The sequence below is a fragment of the Poecilia reticulata genome, linkage group LG10 (genome assembly GCF_000633615.1).
Source record: "Poecilia reticulata strain Guanapo linkage group LG10, Guppy_female_1.0+MT, whole genome shotgun sequence".
Classification (NCBI taxonomy): Eukaryota; Metazoa; Chordata; class Actinopteri; order Cyprinodontiformes; family Poeciliidae; genus Poecilia; species Poecilia reticulata.
Window position 1 is genome coordinate 18,672,992 of NC_024340.1, and position 20,952 is coordinate 18,693,943.

Genomic DNA, 20,952 nt, shown 5'->3' on the forward strand with positions numbered 1-20,952 from the left:
ACAACAAACCAGACATGTGCATATTCACACCAAAGGGCAATCTAGCAAAGCGAAATCACTAAACAAGCTTATAATAAAGCTGCTGTTCTGAAAGATGAAGTTAGAGTATTTGGTGAAAATCCAGAGAGAATGTTCAAACTCCATGCAGGAACACCTTTTCACCCCTCTTAAAGCAAATGGGGACAACAAGGAGGCCTTCTAACCCTAGAGACTAGGAGCTTATCACCAAGTAGGTATCAAAACATTCAGAGAAAATGACATGAAATTTTTTAAAGTAAAATAAAATGCAGACAAAAACAGATTAACTTCTTTTGTGTTTTCCGTAGCATTAAAGAATTTCTTTCTTATTGCTCATTGTAAGCAAACTTATTAAATCTAATTTTGCCAAAGGCGTGTTTGATTTTTGCTGTATCAAAAAGTATCATCATGTGGCTTTATGTCTTTGTGTACAAAACTAACCTGTTTATACTTCTGACTTGCTTCCCTGATGAGAATAAGCCAAATTGTTGTATAGAAATGTCGTTTTTATTTCTATACAACATTCCAGCTTCTTGAAACATGTTGTGTTTTGATATTGTGGATCTCCTTTTTTTTCCAATTCAGTTTTCTCTTCCTCAATTCAGATCACATTCTAATTAATTTTCAAACAGTAATAGTTTCTTTAGTTTTTGAATGTTAGAATTTTATAGGTTTTCTTATTTGTTTGGCATTTTACCTTTTGATGCATGAAAAAAAAAATTATGCAACGCAGGGTATTTTTCTTTAAGCAAATTAATCCTTTGAATTAAAACCCTTACTTCCTGCTCTCTCTGATTGTTTTAATAGCCACTTTATTGTCTCATGTTGTTTATAGTGGACACCTTGTGAATGTGAATGCTTTGAATTTTATTGTAAGTTCACATCAAACACACATTTCTACATGGAAAGCACTGAGTACAGACAGAATAGAAAACAGCAGCTGCTTTGACAACGTTGAAGTATTAATGAAAGTTTTGATGAAAACAGACGAATAATGCAGGTGTTGGATTAGAAAAGTGGCTGTGCAGGAAAACAAACACATGAAACAAATTAGATGTCTGATCATATAAACCTGGTGACATTTGGAAACCACTCATGCTTAATAACTGGGTGGTCATAACTTCATTATCACCATTTCTTTTACAAGATGAAGGCTGCCATGGTTATATCATTTTCTTTGTATTACAATGGATGATACACACACACACACACACGCACGCGCACACCCACACACCCACACGCACATGCAAAAAGTGGAATTTGAATATATGAGGTGTGATCCTCCACTGCCATCTATTGGTGTCCTTTTCAAATCAAAACACTCGCAGCAGTCCTCCACCAAACTATAAGAGCCCTGCAGTGGGATGGTTTTGTATTTTCAGACTTGAATTGCCCCCCCAAAAAAAAGTTCTGTGCATATTTCTCTTTGAAAAATATAAATTTACTGTGGCAAATTGTGTTAAACCAGTTGGGTTAAAAGTTTTTTCATTCGACCCTCCAATATTTAAATGAAAAAACAACTTGTCACAGCCATGACAGCGTATAATACATCATGTGATTAATCAGAATAAAAGCTTCATAACTAAATGAACATCTGCTTAAAAGAGGTGATCATTTTTAAGTGTTAAAATGGTTTGTTCTGTCAAATTGCTTGCAGTGAAGTCACCTCATCAGCATGTGAATTAAAACATTAAAACAGAAGTGACCCTCATTTAAAAATAGATCTGAATAAAACAACTAACATTTTTACTTATTTAAAAAGTGACAAACATAAATGTTTATCTGTGTGTATGTGTATTGACACTAAACTGCAGAAATGCTTCATATTGAAGCCAGTTAGAGTTACAGTGAGGTTTATGGAAAAGAAGTGGAGACCCTGTCACTAGTAGGTGCTTCAGGTGAAATCGCGTGGGTACATTGGTGACTAAATCTTGTCTGTCTGTTCCCTTCTGTCTTCCATCTTTTCACAAGGTTGCTCAGCTGTCCTACATGTACTGGGAATCCATGATTTCCAGATACTTGGCATCAATCATTCGAGGAAGCAAGCTGATCCTGAGATCAAAAAACACAACACGTTAAATGGATTTTTTTCTTATTTGAAACATATGATCATGAAGGCAACTTATTGAAACCACAAAAGATGTAACACTATTTTTTTTCTGAGTAATTTCTTCTTTTACAAGTTGGGAGATGTAGAGATTAAGTCTGAGATAAAAAAAATGAGTATATAAACTTGTGTGTGTACATAAACTTATTATATATTTAATAACTGTTATAAATATGTAAACTCCACAGTCAAAGTAATTCTGAGTCATATTTCAGGAGTAAAATCAGAGCATTGCTCAAACTGAATCTTCTGACACTGAACCTTAGGCTTTTTAGAGCCACTCTGCCCCCTGCTGGCTGTGAATGTCTCACCTGACGGGGACCAGGAGGATCATGAGCAGAGGAAACACCATCTTCATGTAGGGCAGAGGATACATCCCAAATGCACACAAGATGATCAGCTGGATCATCTGCACTGCTGTGAAGTAGTGCACTTTTCTCTGAGGCACACGGCGTATGTAGTGGGTCGGAGGGTAAGACGTCTAGACAGATGGGAAGAGGATCATACAGTTAATATACTGTATTAAATTGGATGGAGTTCAATGTAATGGCAGTAGCCCAGGGTGGAATTAGAACTGATGCGCCCTGGCAAACAGGTTGAAGTTTTGAAATTATTTTTTTTTTCTCTCATTTGTGCCCCAAAGTTTTGTAATGAATAATTTAATGTGCAGCTTAGTAGAGTACTAGGCTAGTTTGGTGTTGTGTAGGCCAGGGGCCTGCATCTCCAGTCCTCAAGTCCCTGCAACGTTTAGATGCATTCCTTCTCTAACACACCTCAATCAGAACTTGTTTACCTGCAGAGGAGATAATTCAGCCTTTTCATTACATAGTATTGGAGCAAAGATGCACCTAAAAGTTGCAGGGCAGTTGGACTGGAGGGCTACAGTTGCCCCTGGTGTAGGTGCATCTTGTTTGCTGCTGAGATTTAGATGCAGACTTTTACCACACTGGGGCGCCACAATACTTTTCCCACCATACATGCAAGAGTATTTCCTGGAATATGATTGGTTCAGGAGGCCTTTCTGTTTAGTGTCAGTGACAGAAATGGAAGGTGCTCATCCAGGTAGATAGTCAGGTAAAAACCATCATTAATGAAAAACAAATGACGTGAAAGACAGGTTTTCTGAATCTGTAAAAGATTGCAAATGTGCCCTGCGACTGACTGGCGACCTGTCCAGGGTGAACCCCGCTTCTCGCCCGGAACGTTTGCTGGAGATAGGCACCAGCAACCCTCCTGAGCCCACTTGGGACAAGGGTGTAAAGAAAATGGATGGATGGAAGATTACAAATGTTGCCATCTTTGAAAGGAAAGGCAATTTTTTTTTGTAACTTTAGCAAGTCACGTGACTATTCTGTATCAGAAATAAGATTTTAGTAGTTCTTCTGTGCCTAATTCAAAAGCTTTAAATCACATACCAACTTCAGCCATTTGTAGTTTAATTAAAATTTATTACAGTGACTATGCCATGCAGAGCACTGGAGAGATGCAAATAAGAAGGATAAAATTACTTTGGAGCACCAATGGCTGATTTGTTAAAAAAATAAATAAAAAAAAATCTCACCAAGGTTGTGCTGCCCTGGGCAATGAACCACATTACCCATATGAAAACTGCTGCTGACCCTATCTAACAATAATTCTGTTATTTCACAAATTCGAAATGGATCGAGAAAAGGAGAAGTCTTCGTTATAGCAAGATAATCTGGCACACAGAACACAATTGTATTACGGTAATGTTTCCTGTATTTATTACATTATCGTTATTATTATAACCAGAAAATATAATCCTCCTTTATTTTTGTCTAAGGTCTTTGATATCTTCATAGTTTAACAAAAATCTATAATGACATATTCTTGTTTTGCCATTTCTTTTCTATGCACTATTTTTGAATCCCAGTATTTGTCATCATTGTAATTAAGGTCACAGCAGGATGTAAATGAATGACCAAGTTATTTCTGCTCACCTGCTCCTTTATCAACAAGGTCATGCGATCTACCATTTGATTTCCATCGAGTGAGGTGGCTGCAATGTAAAGGAAGAGGCCGTAGAGGACGGGTTTGGGGATCCACTGAAGAGGGAAAGGTAGCATGAATGCAGACAGGCCAATCAGGATGTTCGCTGCTAGTGAGGTTAGACGAGTCTCTTTGACATTAACAATCCTACACGGACAGAAATGGAGCAAAAAGAACCAGTTTTTATCAAAGTACTGATGCTCATCTTGATAAGAATGTAGTTTATTTTTAGCAGCTAAGCAATTAAGTGAACTATAGTGGTTGGCTGACGTGTCCTACATAGTAGGAAGTTTAAACGTTCAAGATTGAAAGGAGTTTGTATTGCTTAATTTCATGTGCAGTTATAGAGGTTAGGTTGGTGCCCTGCTGTATTGTTTGCCAGCGGTCTGGCAACTCCAATCCTCAAGTGCTAGACCCTACAAAAACATGAGGCTAATGGAGAGCTGCAGCTTTCTCCAAGAGCAAAACCTTAAACCAATAATGTCCAAACTCTGCTTCATTTTTTCATATAATTGCAAATACTTATAATCTCTGGATGTTTCAGTGTGCTAAAAATCCAACAGAAGTGTTACATGTCTTCCTTGGATAGTGAGAAAAGGTTTTGGACCATTTAGATTTTTGGGGGGACCTTGTTTTAACTTTACTCACGTTGTGTAGACATGTCCGTTCTCTATGTGTTGTTCTACTTTGGCAAGCTGACGGGCGTGTAGGGAGGAATGAGGAAAGGCAGCGTGCATCCATGGCAACCCCAGACAGGACATGAGGATGTTGATGAAGCCAGTCAGCATTAAGTCCCAGTGGAACGCCGTGCCTTTTAACAACCTGGTGAAAATGTGCATACACACATACACACATAAAGCTCCAACTTGTTTGCAAGTGCAGAAGGAGGAGTACCTCTGTTCTAATTCAGAAGCTATTACAGAGAAAAAGGATCGGACATAATTTCTGTCATACTTTCTTGTCTTGCTCCTGTATTCAAACATCAAACTGGAGCCTTACTTATGTTCCGGTACATGTGTAAGTGAGATGACGATGTTCTGGTCAATAAAGATTAGCAGTGCAAGGAGGAAACCAAGTCCGACCGCAGCAAGTGAAGTCAGTCCGGTCAGCTTTTCAAATGCAGGGTACTTGAAGATTGGACCATCGTGGACACTGAATACAGGAACTTATAAGAGAGGAAATATATTACAAACAAGCACAGCACAAACAAGTCAGGACAAAACGTGAAATTAAAATTTGGATCCTTTCTTGCATGCAGGTGTTGTTTAGGGAACATTAATATTCTTGTCTTTTGAATACATTAAAAGCCACAGAAGCGTTGAATCACAAAAGGTGTTATGTGCCAAGGTTGCATGTATAAACCTCTAGGGTAATCTTCTATCAATGCTTTGATTTGACGGCTCCGTACTCACGCTGTATGTCAATGAAAAGATAGGAGCCAATGAAGGAGAATATCACCACGGAGATAGGCAAGGCACAGTCAGACACCACCTCTCTGATTTTACCATTCAGGTACTGGCTGCATGGGGAATAAAGCATCACATAGTACAACTTTCTACAACTTTTATGCAGTCTGTTTTACGAGACTGCATGGTACTCGCACTGGTTGCTGCTGTACTCACTCTTTTAGGATGAAAGCAATAACAAAACACGTCAAGTCATGGCTGGCACCAAAAGTTATGAACATAACATTTCCATGTCGGTAATGTGAATCTTTTTCAAGTTTTATTTTACAGGAAAATAGTTAAAATCCATAAATATCTTGTTGCTTCCCACCTGCATTATGAAATGTGACTTTTTTTTACTCATGTTTGTCACAAAAATCTATTTTAGTACAAATGCAAAGTAATTTGTCACTAAGACTTCCTGCTGACAGAACAAATGTGTAAATGTGGCTAATAACTTAATGGTGCCAGAGTAATGGCATAACAGATGCTCTTCAAACTCCCCAGATGGAGAGTTGGAAAGGAAACTTGCAGGCCTAATGTTTTAGTGAATGCTGAATTTATTTAACTCTATGATGATTCTTCAAGTTGCTTTAGATCGTTATTTAAAAGGAAGCTAGAATAAAAAAAATTGACTATTTACCATCCTGACGTGAGCAAAAAGAGATCGTTGAGATGCTTTGAACTGAAAGTGAGAGCTGATGAAATGCCCCCTCCTCTTCTCATGCCAGCCTAAACTGATGCAACACGAATGAAATATTGCCTTTACTTAGGAGGCATTTAAGGGGCGGTGCGCCCTGTTTTAACATTAATACCTTATATCGTTAATATTTATTCAAGAGCAATATCTGCACTGACTCTAGAGCACTATTCTCAACCCAGTTACTTCAGGGCCCACTATCCTGCATGTTTTAGGGTTTGCTCCTTTCATATGCACGTTACTTAAATAAGTATGATTAATAGATTTCTTCAGCACTTGATAGCATGCAGGAGGTAATGCTATTATTTGAATTAATGCTATTATTTGAATCAGGCGTGCTGGAGAAGAGTTACATTGAAACATGAAGGACAGCAGAGAAACACTGCTCCAGAGAATGCAGTTTGGTCTTTCAGGCATTGTTTAAAATGCCTTTCACAACAGGTTGTAGATGCTCACCTTGTCTTTTATGATTTATTTTTGCAATTCTGACATTCAGAAATAATACCACTCATGGAGGAGAAAGGCAAAGAAAAAAACCTTTCCAAAATGCTGGCTGAACCTAAGAGACTGTTATTATCCACAGTAATACGAGTCGTATGCTGATATGAGCTGAACTGCCATTCATCAAAGAAGAAGCCATAACTCCAAAATCAAAACCTTAATTTTTGGAGACATCTGATGAAACTAAAACTGAATTGGCTGACCATGCTGAGAATGTTAAAATTTGGAAGAACAACAACTTTATGGGCCAGTAACGGCTAAGATGGCTTCAATATTGGTGCCCATGTCACCAATTTTTGACATTGGCAAAAAATGGTCTATAAGATGGACAGTGATCCTAAGCATTCCGCCAAATAATTTCTAAGGTTTAAGGACTCTGAAGTCAATATTTTAGTAACAAAGCCCAAAATCACTAATTTTCAGGGCAGAGGCAAAAAGGTGAAGGTAGCCTACAAATCTGACTCAGTTCTGTCAGGAGGACTGGACCAAAACATCCATTTTGGAAGAAGTTTGTGGAAGGATGCCCAGAACATACAGTTCAAAATCCAATCTAAACAAATGCTAAGGAATTAAACTTTTGTATTTAAAGAAAATGCTTAATTTTTTTTTCTCTCATTCTAACATTTACTAAATATAAAGAATTTTGATAAGTTTAGGGTGTCACAATCCAGAAATTATTGGTATGTTCAAAGAATCAATGCAAACATGGCTTATTTGGTGATCAAATTGTATTATGTTTGGCTGACAAAGACAATACTGAAACATTATTCAAATTAAGTTTGTTCTGAGCAAAGTACAAGCCAGGTGGAGCAACAAGGCCTCAAAATGCGAAATTTCAAAAGATATTATTCAAAGTTGGAGGAGACGGTATCAATGGATAACATAGGTAGTATGACCCAGTGTGTGGTGGAACTGTACCTCCTCTTGATGAGGTAGAGTGCGTAACCCAGCCACAAAGTCCCCAACATGAGCAGCAGACAGAGGATGGGCCTTTCTCTTGTGCTTTCCACCAGTGTCTCCGGCAGGAAGACTAACGTTTTCTCTTCCGGATATTCAAACAGTGACATGTTCGTCCCAATTTTATGCTCCAGCTTGGAGGTTGTTTGGTTCTCAATCCCATCTAGAATCTCATTTATCTGCTGAAGCACCACAGTTTTGTTTGTGGTTGCCAACGTTGGCCCATGGTAGAAGTGTTCAAAAACTGTGGGGAAGGGTGGGAAAGGTTAGTAAGAATATTTGGGAAACTGCCATACAAACCTGATTATTATTATTTTTAATTTTTGTTTGAAGGAGCGTTCCTCGTTACTTGTTTTCCAATCAACCGTAAAAATATTTTTCACATTTTATGTGAGCAGTCACACATATCAGTATTTTTCAATACCTCAGAAGACTTGTGATTAACCATGTTTGCTAGTCAACATCATCTGTAATGGACTGATTCACAGAATGGCCAACGTATCCCGATCTTTTCTAGACTTACTTTTGACAGTGCCTTTCACTGCATCCCCAACAAAAGCTATGGAGATGAACAAAGCAATGACCTCTTCTGTTGAGCTGTGAGATAAGAACAAGAAAAAAGAATAACAAGTCATGTTTTATGGTTTTATTTATAAAAACACAGACATAACAACCTATTCAAGGCAACCTACCAGAAGATACACCAACAAAAAACACTGATTAATGCTGGTGAAGCCACAACTTTGTAACAAATAAAACTTTTTCTTCTTATTGATTTCACTTCAGTAAGTGGCTCCGTGGGTCAATGCTTCTTTTAATGTGTTACAAATCAGAGTCTGTAAGGAGAAAAGGAGTCATGTTGTGTATTCACCGTTTGAAGAGTTTCATCATCAGGCTGACATTGAATAAGCCCCCGAGGATAAGGAAGAAGCAGTTCCATAAGCCGATGCAGGCGTAGAAAGCATCAAAGTCGAGGTCGTAGTCATCACAGATACCCCTGATGACTATGAATTATACATACAAGACACACAAGCACCAACTCATAAATATTTTTTTCTTTCAAATTCAGAAAAGTTTTTTTTCTGTAAAACTACTTGGAAAAATATGTAATTATCTGTTCTTCATAGCAGTGTCTCAGCCTTTCTATGTATGTTTGTGTGTGCAAACTGGAATGTTTTGTTTTTCTGTTGGTTTAATGAAAAATAAATTAATAAAAATAACTAGTAAAAATTAAGTCCACTTCTAGGTTTTTTTCAAAAATTACCAAACAATACACACCGCTGATGAAAATGGCCAGTGGTGCAGTGGTGAGAGGAATGACCAGAGGGGAACCAGCAAACAGAGAGTAGATCACTCCTCCAATGCTTTGGCCAACAATGGTCTTCTGAACATCTATCCATGCAAAAAACAACCAACATTTTGAAATGTGATACATAAAATTAGTGCTGTATCAGATAATAACAAAGACAAAGTCAATACCTATTTCCCCTCTTGTGCTTTCATCATTCAGAGAACCAAAAGCGATTGCAGGCAGGAGAATGGCAATGTAGAGGAAGATGGCTGTGGTGGTATATTTCAGTAAACAGCGATCCTTCCCTGTTATACCTGTTAATTGGGTAAACAAAGATGTAAAAACCTCGAACACAAAATTATCAAAAAAAAAAAAAGCAGAACACTTTACAACATTGGCATACCGTCTGTGAAGTCTGAAGGATAAAGAGGCAGTCTCCGACGAAGGTCATCATAAACACCTCTACCGGCTCTGAAGAAATCTCTGCACTATGAGACACAGAGCAGAATATAGTCAGCAATTTAAAGCCTTTTGTTTTTCCTTACTATACAAAGTACCTCTGGCCCAGTGCTTCTGTGTGTAGCTATGTTTCTTTCCTGCAGTTAAGCCACAGACAGATCTATTGCTGCCATTATCTTTGTCTACTTTTCACATTTCTTTCCCATGGAAAGTACAACCGGCCCTGTGCCTCTGTGTTTAGCTATTTCTCTTTCCTGGACAAACTCAATTCAATAATTTGTTCAGCTAAACTTAAACAGTGAGATCTTGAAAAAGATCACAGAAACATTTCGTAACAAGTCAGATATATGCTTGTTTCTACAAAGTTTCCGGTATGGTTATGATTATAATAAAAGACCGGTTTTTTTTCTTTTCAATGTTTTACAAACATTTTTGACTGAACATTTTCACATCCATCTATTCAATATTGATTAAGTGTAACACCAGAACATTTTAAACCCACTTGGTAAAACTAGCAGCAATTCAGTGAAGTAAATATTTTATTATCTGGTCCAGTGTGTATAAGATCATTAATATTACCTGGAATAAGTTTCTGTCTCCTGAATCAAAAACAAAACAAAGTGTTTTCTTGTGTTTCACTGGCTAGGAATTAAAAACAGACAACATTCCTTGGTCAAAAGTACTGCTTTAGCTTCATAACAATTTGGAAACCATACTCACATTTATTTTCAACATCCACAAGAGCAAGATAAAACTTTGACGAGCACAGAAAAAATTAGAACAAATGCTGACATTTTTAAAATTTTCTCCAAACCTGAAACATGGATGTATCTTTTGAAGAGAGGGAAAGCTTACAATACTGCTTGTTGTTGACACGGTGTGCATCAGGAAAGACAACATACAGGATTTGGATCCTTAACATCTGTCTTCAGAGTATTCCTAATCAAGCAAACAATTTGACCAAGACTTTGAAGGATGTTTGCAACATTATTTTAAAAAAGTTGAGATAGTTTATGATTCAATTATCAAGGAAATATACTGTAAATCCACCTTTTCTTTGGGTAATAAAATGCTAAATCAATCAAAAGGTGGGCGATTTCCTTCAATGCTATGATGAAATGTAGACATTAGGTCAGGAAATGTTGTGGTTGATCAGCAAGAGAGGACAGAATTATTTGAGTATATGCTCCATATTTGGAAATGAAATAACATTTTCCCATATGCTTGCTAAATAAGGTGTTTAAATTTTGTGTACCATGTACAAAATGACCATATAAACAAATGTACCAGATTATTTTGTTAGGTTTGTAGTTTACAATGCTGGAGTTAAATCACAGATTAAAAGGCAGCTTGACGGCTACAATCCAAAGTGTAGCTGTTTTCAGCCCAGTCACATCAACAGCCTGCTGGGAGCTGCAGCCTTTTTACAACCCAGACCAGTATGTTCTCTCCCTTCAGTCTTTGGGTGTTCCTTCTTCTTCTTCCCCTGCTTAACACAAACATTTCCTCCAAATTTAAAAACTGCATATAATGAAGTAGTTTATCGTTGCACAGAGCTGCAGACATTTTGCCGTCAGCATAGTGAAGTTGTTGCCAGTTCTTTTGTGCTGTTGCCCAGCTGCTTCTCATTCTACCAGTCTGGCTAATAGAGTGTACAAACAGGATACTCAGATAATTTGGCTCATCTAGTTTACTGCACCACATCTTTATATGCCTGGATAGAGCCAGAAAACACAAGGGTGGTCTCCACATCTGGAGAGTTTGAGAAGTTAGTACAGAGTGCAGACACTAGGGCAAATGCAATAAGGATGCTCTGTCGGACATCTTTTTGTTCCTTTGGTTAATGCGTTTTGGGATTCATTTATCACCCTGTTGTATAAATGGTCTCCTACGTCAGTAAATTCTAGACTGATTAGACACAGAACTGCCTGTACTTTGAGTCTATTGCTACACACCTGGAGTGCTTTTCCTCTTCGTGGGTCTGAGTCCTCCACTTCCTCTATGACTGTCTTCTCGCTGGCTACAGAGAGCCGGTGTCGCTGGGAGACCAGCTCCTGTTTGAACTCCTCCTGAGTTTTGGTCTCCAGAAGCCTTTGCCTGAAGTCAATGTCAGAGAACATTGTGGCAAATGTCCTACCCAGTTCGACAGCTGTCTTGGTGCTTTTCTGCAAAACATTGTTCATAAACAGGAATTTATCAGATGCAGTGTGTTCTATTTACATTCACTTTTTCAATCTCACCTACTTTGCTAGATATCATCCTTAACTTCAATTGTTTTTCAAAAATGGCTGCTCAAATCTGAGTTTGTTGTTTTTCTCCAATCCACATGGTCAAAATTATACATACAGGCTCCAAAATAAACATACAGTTCCACTAATATACAACTTCCCCTAGCAACCTATATGTTAAGCCACACTTTTTGTAGTCATCAACAAGTTTCAAATATAAAACTAACCAAAGACTTGCTCAAATAATAGTTCCATAGTTCCTGCTCAAATTCATCAATCCTGGAATCATTAAAACATTTTTGCTCAAGCTTGTCCATACAAAGTTCCCAAGGATGCTCAAAGTATTTTCAGTTTTTGCTTTACCGTTCTAGGCGGTGCGAGGATCAGGATAACATAGCGGGCCTCGCAGCAGTTGACTCCCCAATTTTGTGGCCTCTCCAGGCGGGTAATACAAACATGACGCCTCTGCAGGTTTCTCACATTGGAGCTTTACAAAAAACAGGGACGCTTCAGCATTTAAAACTGACAAGTCTGAATGATCTGACGCCACCAAAAAGAACTGGTAAAATGTAGAAATTCTGTGATCATTAACATGGTAAGGAAGGTTCATTGTTACGGCTTAACTCACAGAATACAAAGCCAAGACTGCTGATAATGAATACCAGTTGACGTAGCAGTCACACCCTGAATAGTCTCCATCAGAAGGTGAACTGGAGAAGCAGAATAAATGAAAAGACAAGAGAAGACAATGAAGGTTTTAATCTTTATTTTGCAAGAAAATAATTGTGAAGACTTCCCTTCCTCACTCACCGTTAATATCTCTGCCTCCTGCATCTGTGAACAGTGAGTTCATCACCTCTTCTACGTTACAGCTGCCATGGCCGTCCTCCACCATGTGAGCAATCATTCGCCTCAGAACCTCGTCCAGAGTGGCAGCTTTTTCGTCCAGAAGGATGCTTGCCTGAGAAAGGAAGCTGTCCAGATCTCTGTGGGCACGTACTTCCTCTTGGAAGTTCATGGGCTTTACATACTGATAGGAAGGAGAACAGAATATATGTGATTAGGAACTGCGAAAGGAAACTGGTCATCTTATGGGCCTTATACGAGAAACTGAGCTCAAGTCATTTAATTTTACCTGAGAGCTAGAAGAGATATAATTTGCAGTACCTCCAAGAAATGTCTCAGAAATATTGAAGACTGAAAACCTGTTTTACTAATCACTTTACGTCACCCTGAATTTGTTAAAATAACTGGTATAAAATAGCAGCTATCTCTCTCAGATACCTCAACTTATTTCTCGCCTGGGTTTTTACACAGTCACACATTTATGCTACTGATGGCTGATATTTTTGTGGACTCTATTTTGCTGCTTTTAATTATTTGACCCTGCTTGATTATCATTTTGTGATAGCAAAAGTTTACTAGCAAGCTGCCTTTATTATGTTATTGGCTCTTTGTTGATATTGTTTACCTTATATAACTTAAAAAATGAGATCTTGGTCTTTCCAAGCTGCTCTGTTGTAATAAAAATAAATTATGCCATTCTTTACATTCCAGATTTCTGGTTTATGTATCAGTTCAAAAATTATTCACATTGAATCAATGTTGTACATGAGTAGGAATCGAAATTCTTCCAAAACAATGCAAAACAAAAACGACTACAGAGAGGTATTATTGCTTACAGGTTATTCTACAAGCTTTTGAATTACAGGATGTTCTTAGGCCTTTTTCAATACAAAGTTTTTATTTAGTTTTTGTATAAGCAATTTGTTGTGTTTTTGGAATCTTAAAGTTAGATTTAACAAGTTTCCCGTTTTGCAGTTATTTTGTGTTTTTCAAAAATAAAAAAATTAAAAACCCTGGGAAATAAAATCTTACTTTTCTTGTTGTGTTTAAAAGTCCATATCCAGGACCTTCAGCGTCTGTATGAAAAGAAGTAAACAAAATGTTTAGATTCATCATATCCAAACTTTTTCTCAAATTTCCAGTTTAGTTTAATGCCTCGTGTAAAGCAAAATTATTCTGTAGTGTCTTAGTTGATCTATGTTGCTAAATTCATAAATGTTGACTTTTCAGAAGAATCTTCATGTCTTCCCGAAGCACAAACCTGAAACACTGAGATGGATGTCATTTTCATTAACATTGTCTGTGATGATAGTAGGTGAGTCCTGATCTGAATCGTCCTTCTCTCCATCCTTCAGCTCTGCGGATCAAAACATTAAAATTCAATCACAAAAACAAAGTCTCAGTCTTTGCAACACATCTCACTCTGCAGTTTCAGCTTTGTCACAAATAATTTGTTTTTCAACTCAGGTAATCGCATAAAAGTAGCTGTAAATGTCATTAGAGAGCCTCCGATGCTGCTGTGTTATGATCACACTGAGATAAAACTGCCTTTTGAATCAATGGGATGCTAGCCACATTAACAGCATCTCCAGTAAGGGACAATTTATTCTGCCCTTCCTCCACTTTGCCATCTGTTGACAAGAAAACAGCAAGAGGGAGAGAGAGCGAGAGACCCAATAAAAAAATCCCCCTCAAACCAGACATGCTGCAATATAACAACAGCAGCCTCTCGTAAATTCCTTCATGTATAGAAGATAAATATGGGTTTTTGATTGCGGGTTTTATGGGAGGAAGAGAAACCGCCTCAGAATTAGAAAATTAACCCTTCACAAGCACAACTTTGTGCAATGATTATTCCTTCAACCCATCATTAACTCAGAGATCACCTGCCTTGTTTTTCACCGATTAATTAACCTTCCAGCACACAGAGAATGGACCGGCTGTGCTCAGCAGGATGTGAAATGGGCCATCAGTGAGCAAAGAGAAAGTTTGATATTAGCATAAAGAACCAATTAAATATATTGACGCATGTATCATCCCACAGGAAAATACCTCAAATAATATTTGATGAAATGTAGAGCACATAGAGTTCATAAGAGGGGCGGACAAGGCTGAGAAATGCAGTCTCGGTAAACGTTATGAGTGGATGCAGCTACATACCCATCTCCTGGAAAACATATCCATTCTTAGACCTCCCAGTGGATGGAGCCTCTGTGGAAGTGAAAAAATAAACATGTTTACAAAGCTTCAGGCTCAGTTTCAAGCTGGCTGTCTCTTTTATTAAAGATTTTTATTGTTGTTTGTATTGTCTGGAAAGTCACCGTCCCGCACCTCAGATATGGAAAGGCTAGAATCATATGAACTCTAAGCAGAGGAGAATAATGAAAAAAGTTAATCATCCAGAAGTTTGAGCACCTGTCTCAAAATGTTAGAATGCATTTTCAGAGTGAACTTCTTTTTTTATATATATATATTTATGTGGTACAATTGGCAACATTGCTGTTGGCAGATAAAGTTGTTGTTCATATAAAGTTTTTCAATACATGCTAACAATACCTTTTATTAAAAGGTATGTAGTTTTTTTTTACAGACATAAAGAGCTCAGATCATTCAGTGACCAGTCGCTGAACCATCAGTCCCAGCAATCTATTTTTTATAGTTTACTATGCAAAGCATGAAAACATAGTAGGGTATAAGCTGGCAACTGACCAGTGACTTCCAGGTATCATTTTCTCATTTTCTATTTTCCTTATGTTATTTTGATTGGTGAAAAAATGCAACTTAAATACAGTGTAATTGCAATATTTTCAAGTAAATTTGTTTAATTTATCTGACTGCAGTAGGGATGGATGATCTTCTCTCTGTTGAAATCTTAAAATCACCAACAATAAGGGTGCTCTCTTAAAAATGATAAAGTAGCATGTTCACAGACTCCAGAAAAATATCAACCCTTCTCTAACTTGCACACAAGAGTAAAAATTTTCATTAAAAGGCTTACTAATTACCCATTACCATCTGAGATCACTGAATAATTTACATCCCACTGTGACAACTTGACCTTTAAATTTTCTTAAAAAGCGAGTGGTGGGTTTGGGTTAGGAAAATATTTGGGAGGCTAAGAAAACAGCAACATTCTGTCACATTTGGTTACAACAAAAACCTGACGCCAGCTGTGTGCAGTGTTTGTATGGGCGATCGTGTATCTTCAAGGTGCTGCTGCAGCTGTGCAGATGGGATTTTTTAATTTTTTTATTTTTTTTTGCCTCAGGCAGAGTTTGGCTGCAGGGGCTTCGGAGCAAGGCTATATCTCAAATCTGATTAGACAGAACATTCCCAGGCCTCCTCCACATCACAGGAGTCTGGAGACAACAGGGGACCCACGGCCCTTTTGCAACAAGCAGTTTGACCCTAACTTAGCTGTGCAGAGGATTTTGGAGATCTTTTAAGTCTTGTCTCAAAAGCTTGAACGTTAATACTCTCAACGTCAGATGCAGCAGAGATTGGTATTGAAATATAATGTCTTTTAAATTGTTGTGCAGACACAAGTGGGATTTAGGCTTTAAAAGAAAATATGCAGGACTATTAGAATTAGAAAATCACAGTTTTATCTCCTCTACCTGCTGTTGTTTGGTCAGAAGAGAGCGCAGGAAGTAAATTAAATTGTTTCTGTTTACCTGCTGTCCTGCCAGCTTCTGCCAGTGAGTCTGCGGGGAACCAGGCCCACTAATGCAAACATGATGCAGTCTTGGGACAGAACAGTATGGCTAAGCTGTGACTTTTTCCACAGTGGAAAGCAGAAACCAAAACAGTCTGGTCTCTGCTCCTTTGACCTTGTTTATTAAAGTTTTCACAGCACTTTCTTCTCTTGATACCAGAAGGTTTAAATTCTTATTTCCCAGTTCATGATTCTTGGCTATTTACATAACGGATGCCACAAATTTAAAAGTAATAGCTTAGATTCATTGAGGCATCATAAATAGTTCTCAGAGATTTTTGTCTAGGCAAGATATCATCACACAGTCAATGCAGTTTCATATGCAAAACCACATCCCAAATGTGTTCTGCTGTATTGAGCTTTGGTAACTACTATACTATAGTGAATTCCTGGTCATGTCATCAGAAACGTGATATTATGTTTTTGATGAGATGGTTTAGCCTGTTCTATTGTCTTCATTGCAATATGGATAAACTGTTGTCTTAAAAAAGATGGACATCTTCCACAAAGCACACTGATGTTTGGCACGATGTTTAAATAAAGCCCAGTTGGTACTTAGGAACCCAAAATGTGCCAATATCTGCCTTGCTACCCCATGAAGAGCCACCTGAACCATGCATACAATGGATCAAGGTTAACACTAAGATCTAAGGATGTTAACGATACATATACTGAACCAATAATTTTCCATACAGCCCTTTTGATTTGGGACCCATGTCCATCCAAGGAATATAGCATTGTTTCAAAATTGTACAAATGCAAAACTAAATTCAATCTTCTGTCACAAAACTTTGAAAAGTGACCCCAAAACAAAGAGGACTCCTAACCCCTTGGTCTACTGTTTGGCTACATTGAACTGTCTCATTCAGCTGCAGCGTAGCTGGAGAAAGAAGGCAGACCAAACTGCAAACTTTTATCCAACTGTTTTGATAATGATAAGATAAATTCATTTTACATTGAACTTCATTGTTCAATTGAAACAAAGCCAAGCCAAATGTAACCATCACTGATACGAATACAAAAAGACAAAAGTCAGAATCTTGCAACCTGTAGCTTTCAACGAGCCTCAAATACCATGGGAGGCGTAGTAGTCCAGACATGCAGCCACAATTCTGTGCATAAAGGTAATAATAATAATAATAATAATAATAATAATAATAATAATAATAATAATAATAATAATAATAATAATAATAATAATAATAATAATTTGTTTTATTTCTAATGACCTTTATGTCAAATTTATATCTCAACAGGTGTTCATCAAAAACTTAATGTGTGCTTTTTTATGCATTTGATTACAACTGATGAGCTGGATTGTTTATATATCAAAACAGGTCCAAATGCTTTGAATCCAGCACACCTGATTCAAAGCATTTTTTATTACTAAATGTTGGCACGGTCTTATTCAAAAGCTCCAAAACAGCAGCACTGATCAATTTCAAGTGATTTGTTTTATAATCAATCCATTAACTATAGAAACTGGTCAATTCTGTGCAGGCTACTTTTGAGAACTATTATAACAGATTTCTTGAATAAAAACGTTGTCAGAAATGTCTAATAGTTTTGCTTTCTATTGAATAAAAAAAAAAAAAACTCATACCTTTACTTGTTTCATAACTGTGACTCAATACAACCTGAGGTATGTATTGAGCTATAATACATAGCTATAATTACCACCTCTGGTTAGAATAACGAAACGTCATAATTCCCTTCACACTGAAAAAGGTTTTCTCACTTAGTCATAATCTTGAAATATATTGCACACCATCTAAGGTGTGAAAATTGAGGCGTGTTTTCTGTGCTTTTTTTGTTTTCTGTTTATCAACAAGATTATGTATAAAAATTTGGATATTTGACCAGACTTGATAAAATATGAAGTTTGGGCAACGGAAGTTTCTATATATTAAATACATACCTAGATAACCAAACTAAAAGGAATCACTGTTATCGATTTCTGTTTGTTTAACTTCAAATCTGAGATTCTGTAACCCTGCTAAGCTATTGAACAAGACTGGATGTCTCTATTGAGGGTATTTTCTTCAACAAAAAAATCCCACTTTATAAGGATTGTTTTATTATTCACAGACTCTCTGTTATCTGAGGCTGGAAAGTGAATGTCCTTGAGCAAAAACAAAGAAAAGAATGCTTGTTTGGTCTCTGAGCAAAAGAGAGACTGATCAAGAACTTTTGGGTCAACTTAACAAAGCCTAAAAATAACTACTTAAAATTAACCTAAATATACTGAAACCAACCATAATTTAAAAATAACTTGACTCAAGACAGCACTCAAATTTCAGGTCCCTCTAATGTACCATGAAATAGTTTAAAATTTCACAATGTACACATTCACATGCTTTATGGCTATAAAACAAATACCAGGAAGCAGGAACTGCAGCTCATTCCACTTAAACACCTCAAAGGAAGCTGATAAGAACAGACTAATGTGTGTTTATCTGAATCCATGAAATTGACTGCTGGACCAACTTTAATCAGTGACACATCAGATGCAGTATAACAGCTAAATAACATACCTGAGTGCCTTTTTCCCCCAAACTAGACATCAAGGGGGTTAATTTGACATGTGGCACTAATCCTTGTACAACAGATGGGTTGTAAGGAGCCATTTCTCAGTAATTACAGGGGTGACTTATAAATAGCCTTTATGTCTGATCATAAAATCAAGTAACAAAGCATGGCACTGATATAGGCTTAATGTAAATAAACTAGATTTTTTTTTCCAAGCTGAACTATTATACACACATCAATGTTAGTCTTGAAATTGTCTAAATGAGAGTTGGAATTCACTAGATAATAACATTTTCTGCCAGTTAATCTTCCTAATCCTTGGCCAGTAAAAAAAAACTAAGCTGGTTACTACTTTAGAGCTTTAAAAAAGTAGCAGAAAGACTGACATATAAATTATTTGTGCACTTTGGTCAGACTAGCACAGACACATTCCAACTAAGAGTTCTTGGAGACAAACAAGAAAGAAACGTAACGTCCTGTTCCAGCCGAGAGATTGGAAATTTACAGCCTGGCATTTAGAGATAAAACAATCTGAACAAAGAGTTTGCTCAAGTGCTGCTTTATTAGGAATAAATATAAAGTCTAATAATCGAGTATTTAAAAGTTGCTTTTTTTTCTGTAGCTGTTGCAGTGCATTTGTACAGAAGGAAATTTAGGTCCTGCCTGTTTTTTTTTTAAACTTGATAGAAGTGCTGTTTATTGCTATGATGTAAATATTGACTCATATGCCCTCCTGGCAATAAAACATCGTTTTTGTCCTTTGTAACAAAGGGATTTCTAAATTAGGACTGAACTAGACAAAAAACAAAAAAAAAACAGCAAATAAGAGAAATTACAATTTCTTTGACAATTTATACCATGCATAAAGTTTTGTTTAATGAAGACTAACAGCTCACTCAGACAAAAAGCTGTGTTCTGTAAACAGGCTTTCTCATACACTTGACACAGCTGGCTCAGGTTGCATTATGAAAAGACCTTCTCGCCCCGTTAAAACCCCTGTGAACTCACCAGATGGAACAAAATGGAGGACTTTTTTGGAATTCATGTTCTTCAGGCTTTCAATAAAGATGCTTTCCAAAAGTCAACCCATCATCTCTCTTCCCTTCATCCACCAGTGTTTCTTAGTTAATATTTTTCCCACACACACACACATGCACGCGCACACACCTACACACACATCATGGGCTTGGACGCTGAGGGTAAAGTCACCTCCCTGCACCTCCTCCAGGAGCATATGGGAGGGGAGGGCAGAGACAAAAAGATAGAGAATGAGAAGTGTTTTTTTTTTCTCTCCCTTTCATACTCGGCATTTCAATAACATATTTCTAAAGACTGCCAGGAATTTTTTTCTATCTATTTTTTTTGTAAGAATTCAGATGTCACGTTAGGAGTCTCCTTTTAGGACCACATGAGGATTAGATGAATGCTAGTATCAGTGGTGGTACACCAATGACATAACTTACTACATTTTTAGCAAAATGTTGCAAATTCCTGACGATACTAGCATGATGAGCAAATGTTTTGGAGGGATGCCTTGCTGCTGCAGACAGAATGTCCACGCACCTGGACATTTAACCCACATTCAAAACTGACAGTAAGTTCAATAATCATCAATATGTTTGTCAAGCTGTTAACTGTTGCCGGAAAAGTGATAAGTAAACAAATATGGTTTGAGCAATGTTTGCCAGCCCACCTGATTCAAAAGAAAACCAATCTTGGTATACATCTACATTATTTAGTACATTTTTATTTTTTTTTTTGTAGCAACATCTCATACCGCTACAACACTTCACACCGGTGAGCCACAAACCTAGATGGTTTGATCCGACTGCTGATTAATCCGACAATCAGCAGTCGGATTAATCAGTTTAAAAAATACATTTTGTCCATAAACAGATAGTGAAGCTGCTAATATTATGCTTAGAATGACAGTTTGTTTAACTAAAACGGTAAAGAGCAACACTGCAACTCCTTGACTTAATATGGTTTTCAATTTTCTGATAGCAATGTGCACAGACACAAAAAGCTACATCAAATAAACATTGTCCGTAACAGCAAAAAGGACTTTCAAGTGTAGTTTGTTTAACACACTGCATGACTCCATCACTCTGAGTTTTCCTGTTAACGTGAGAACTGCAGATCAGAC

The 20,952-nt window shown here is 37.2% G+C and overlaps 1 protein-coding gene across 1 annotated transcript; it reads right to left on the minus strand.

Annotated features, from left to right (window-relative positions):
- Positions 1–872: 872 nt before the first annotated feature.
- LOC103471516 (sodium bicarbonate transporter-like protein 11) lies at positions 873–20,014 on the minus strand. The gene is made up of 20 exons (XM_008420565.1): positions 19,815–20,014; positions 14,723–14,773; positions 13,824–13,919; positions 13,595–13,638; positions 12,527–12,746; positions 12,345–12,426; positions 12,080–12,203; positions 11,444–11,653; positions 9,433–9,517; positions 9,218–9,343; positions 9,017–9,130; positions 8,610–8,742; positions 8,262–8,335; positions 7,700–7,982; positions 5,548–5,654; positions 5,135–5,300; positions 4,784–4,957; positions 4,087–4,282; positions 2,437–2,606; positions 873–2,070 (listed from the first exon to the last, which is right to left on the minus strand). Exons 1-20 carry the CDS (start codon positions 19,849–19,851, stop codon positions 2,004–2,006), a joined length of 2,559 nt encoding a protein of 852 aa, XP_008418787.1. The 5' UTR covers positions 19,852–20,014; the 3' UTR covers positions 873–2,003.
- Between the last annotated feature and the right edge of the window lie 938 nt (positions 20,015–20,952).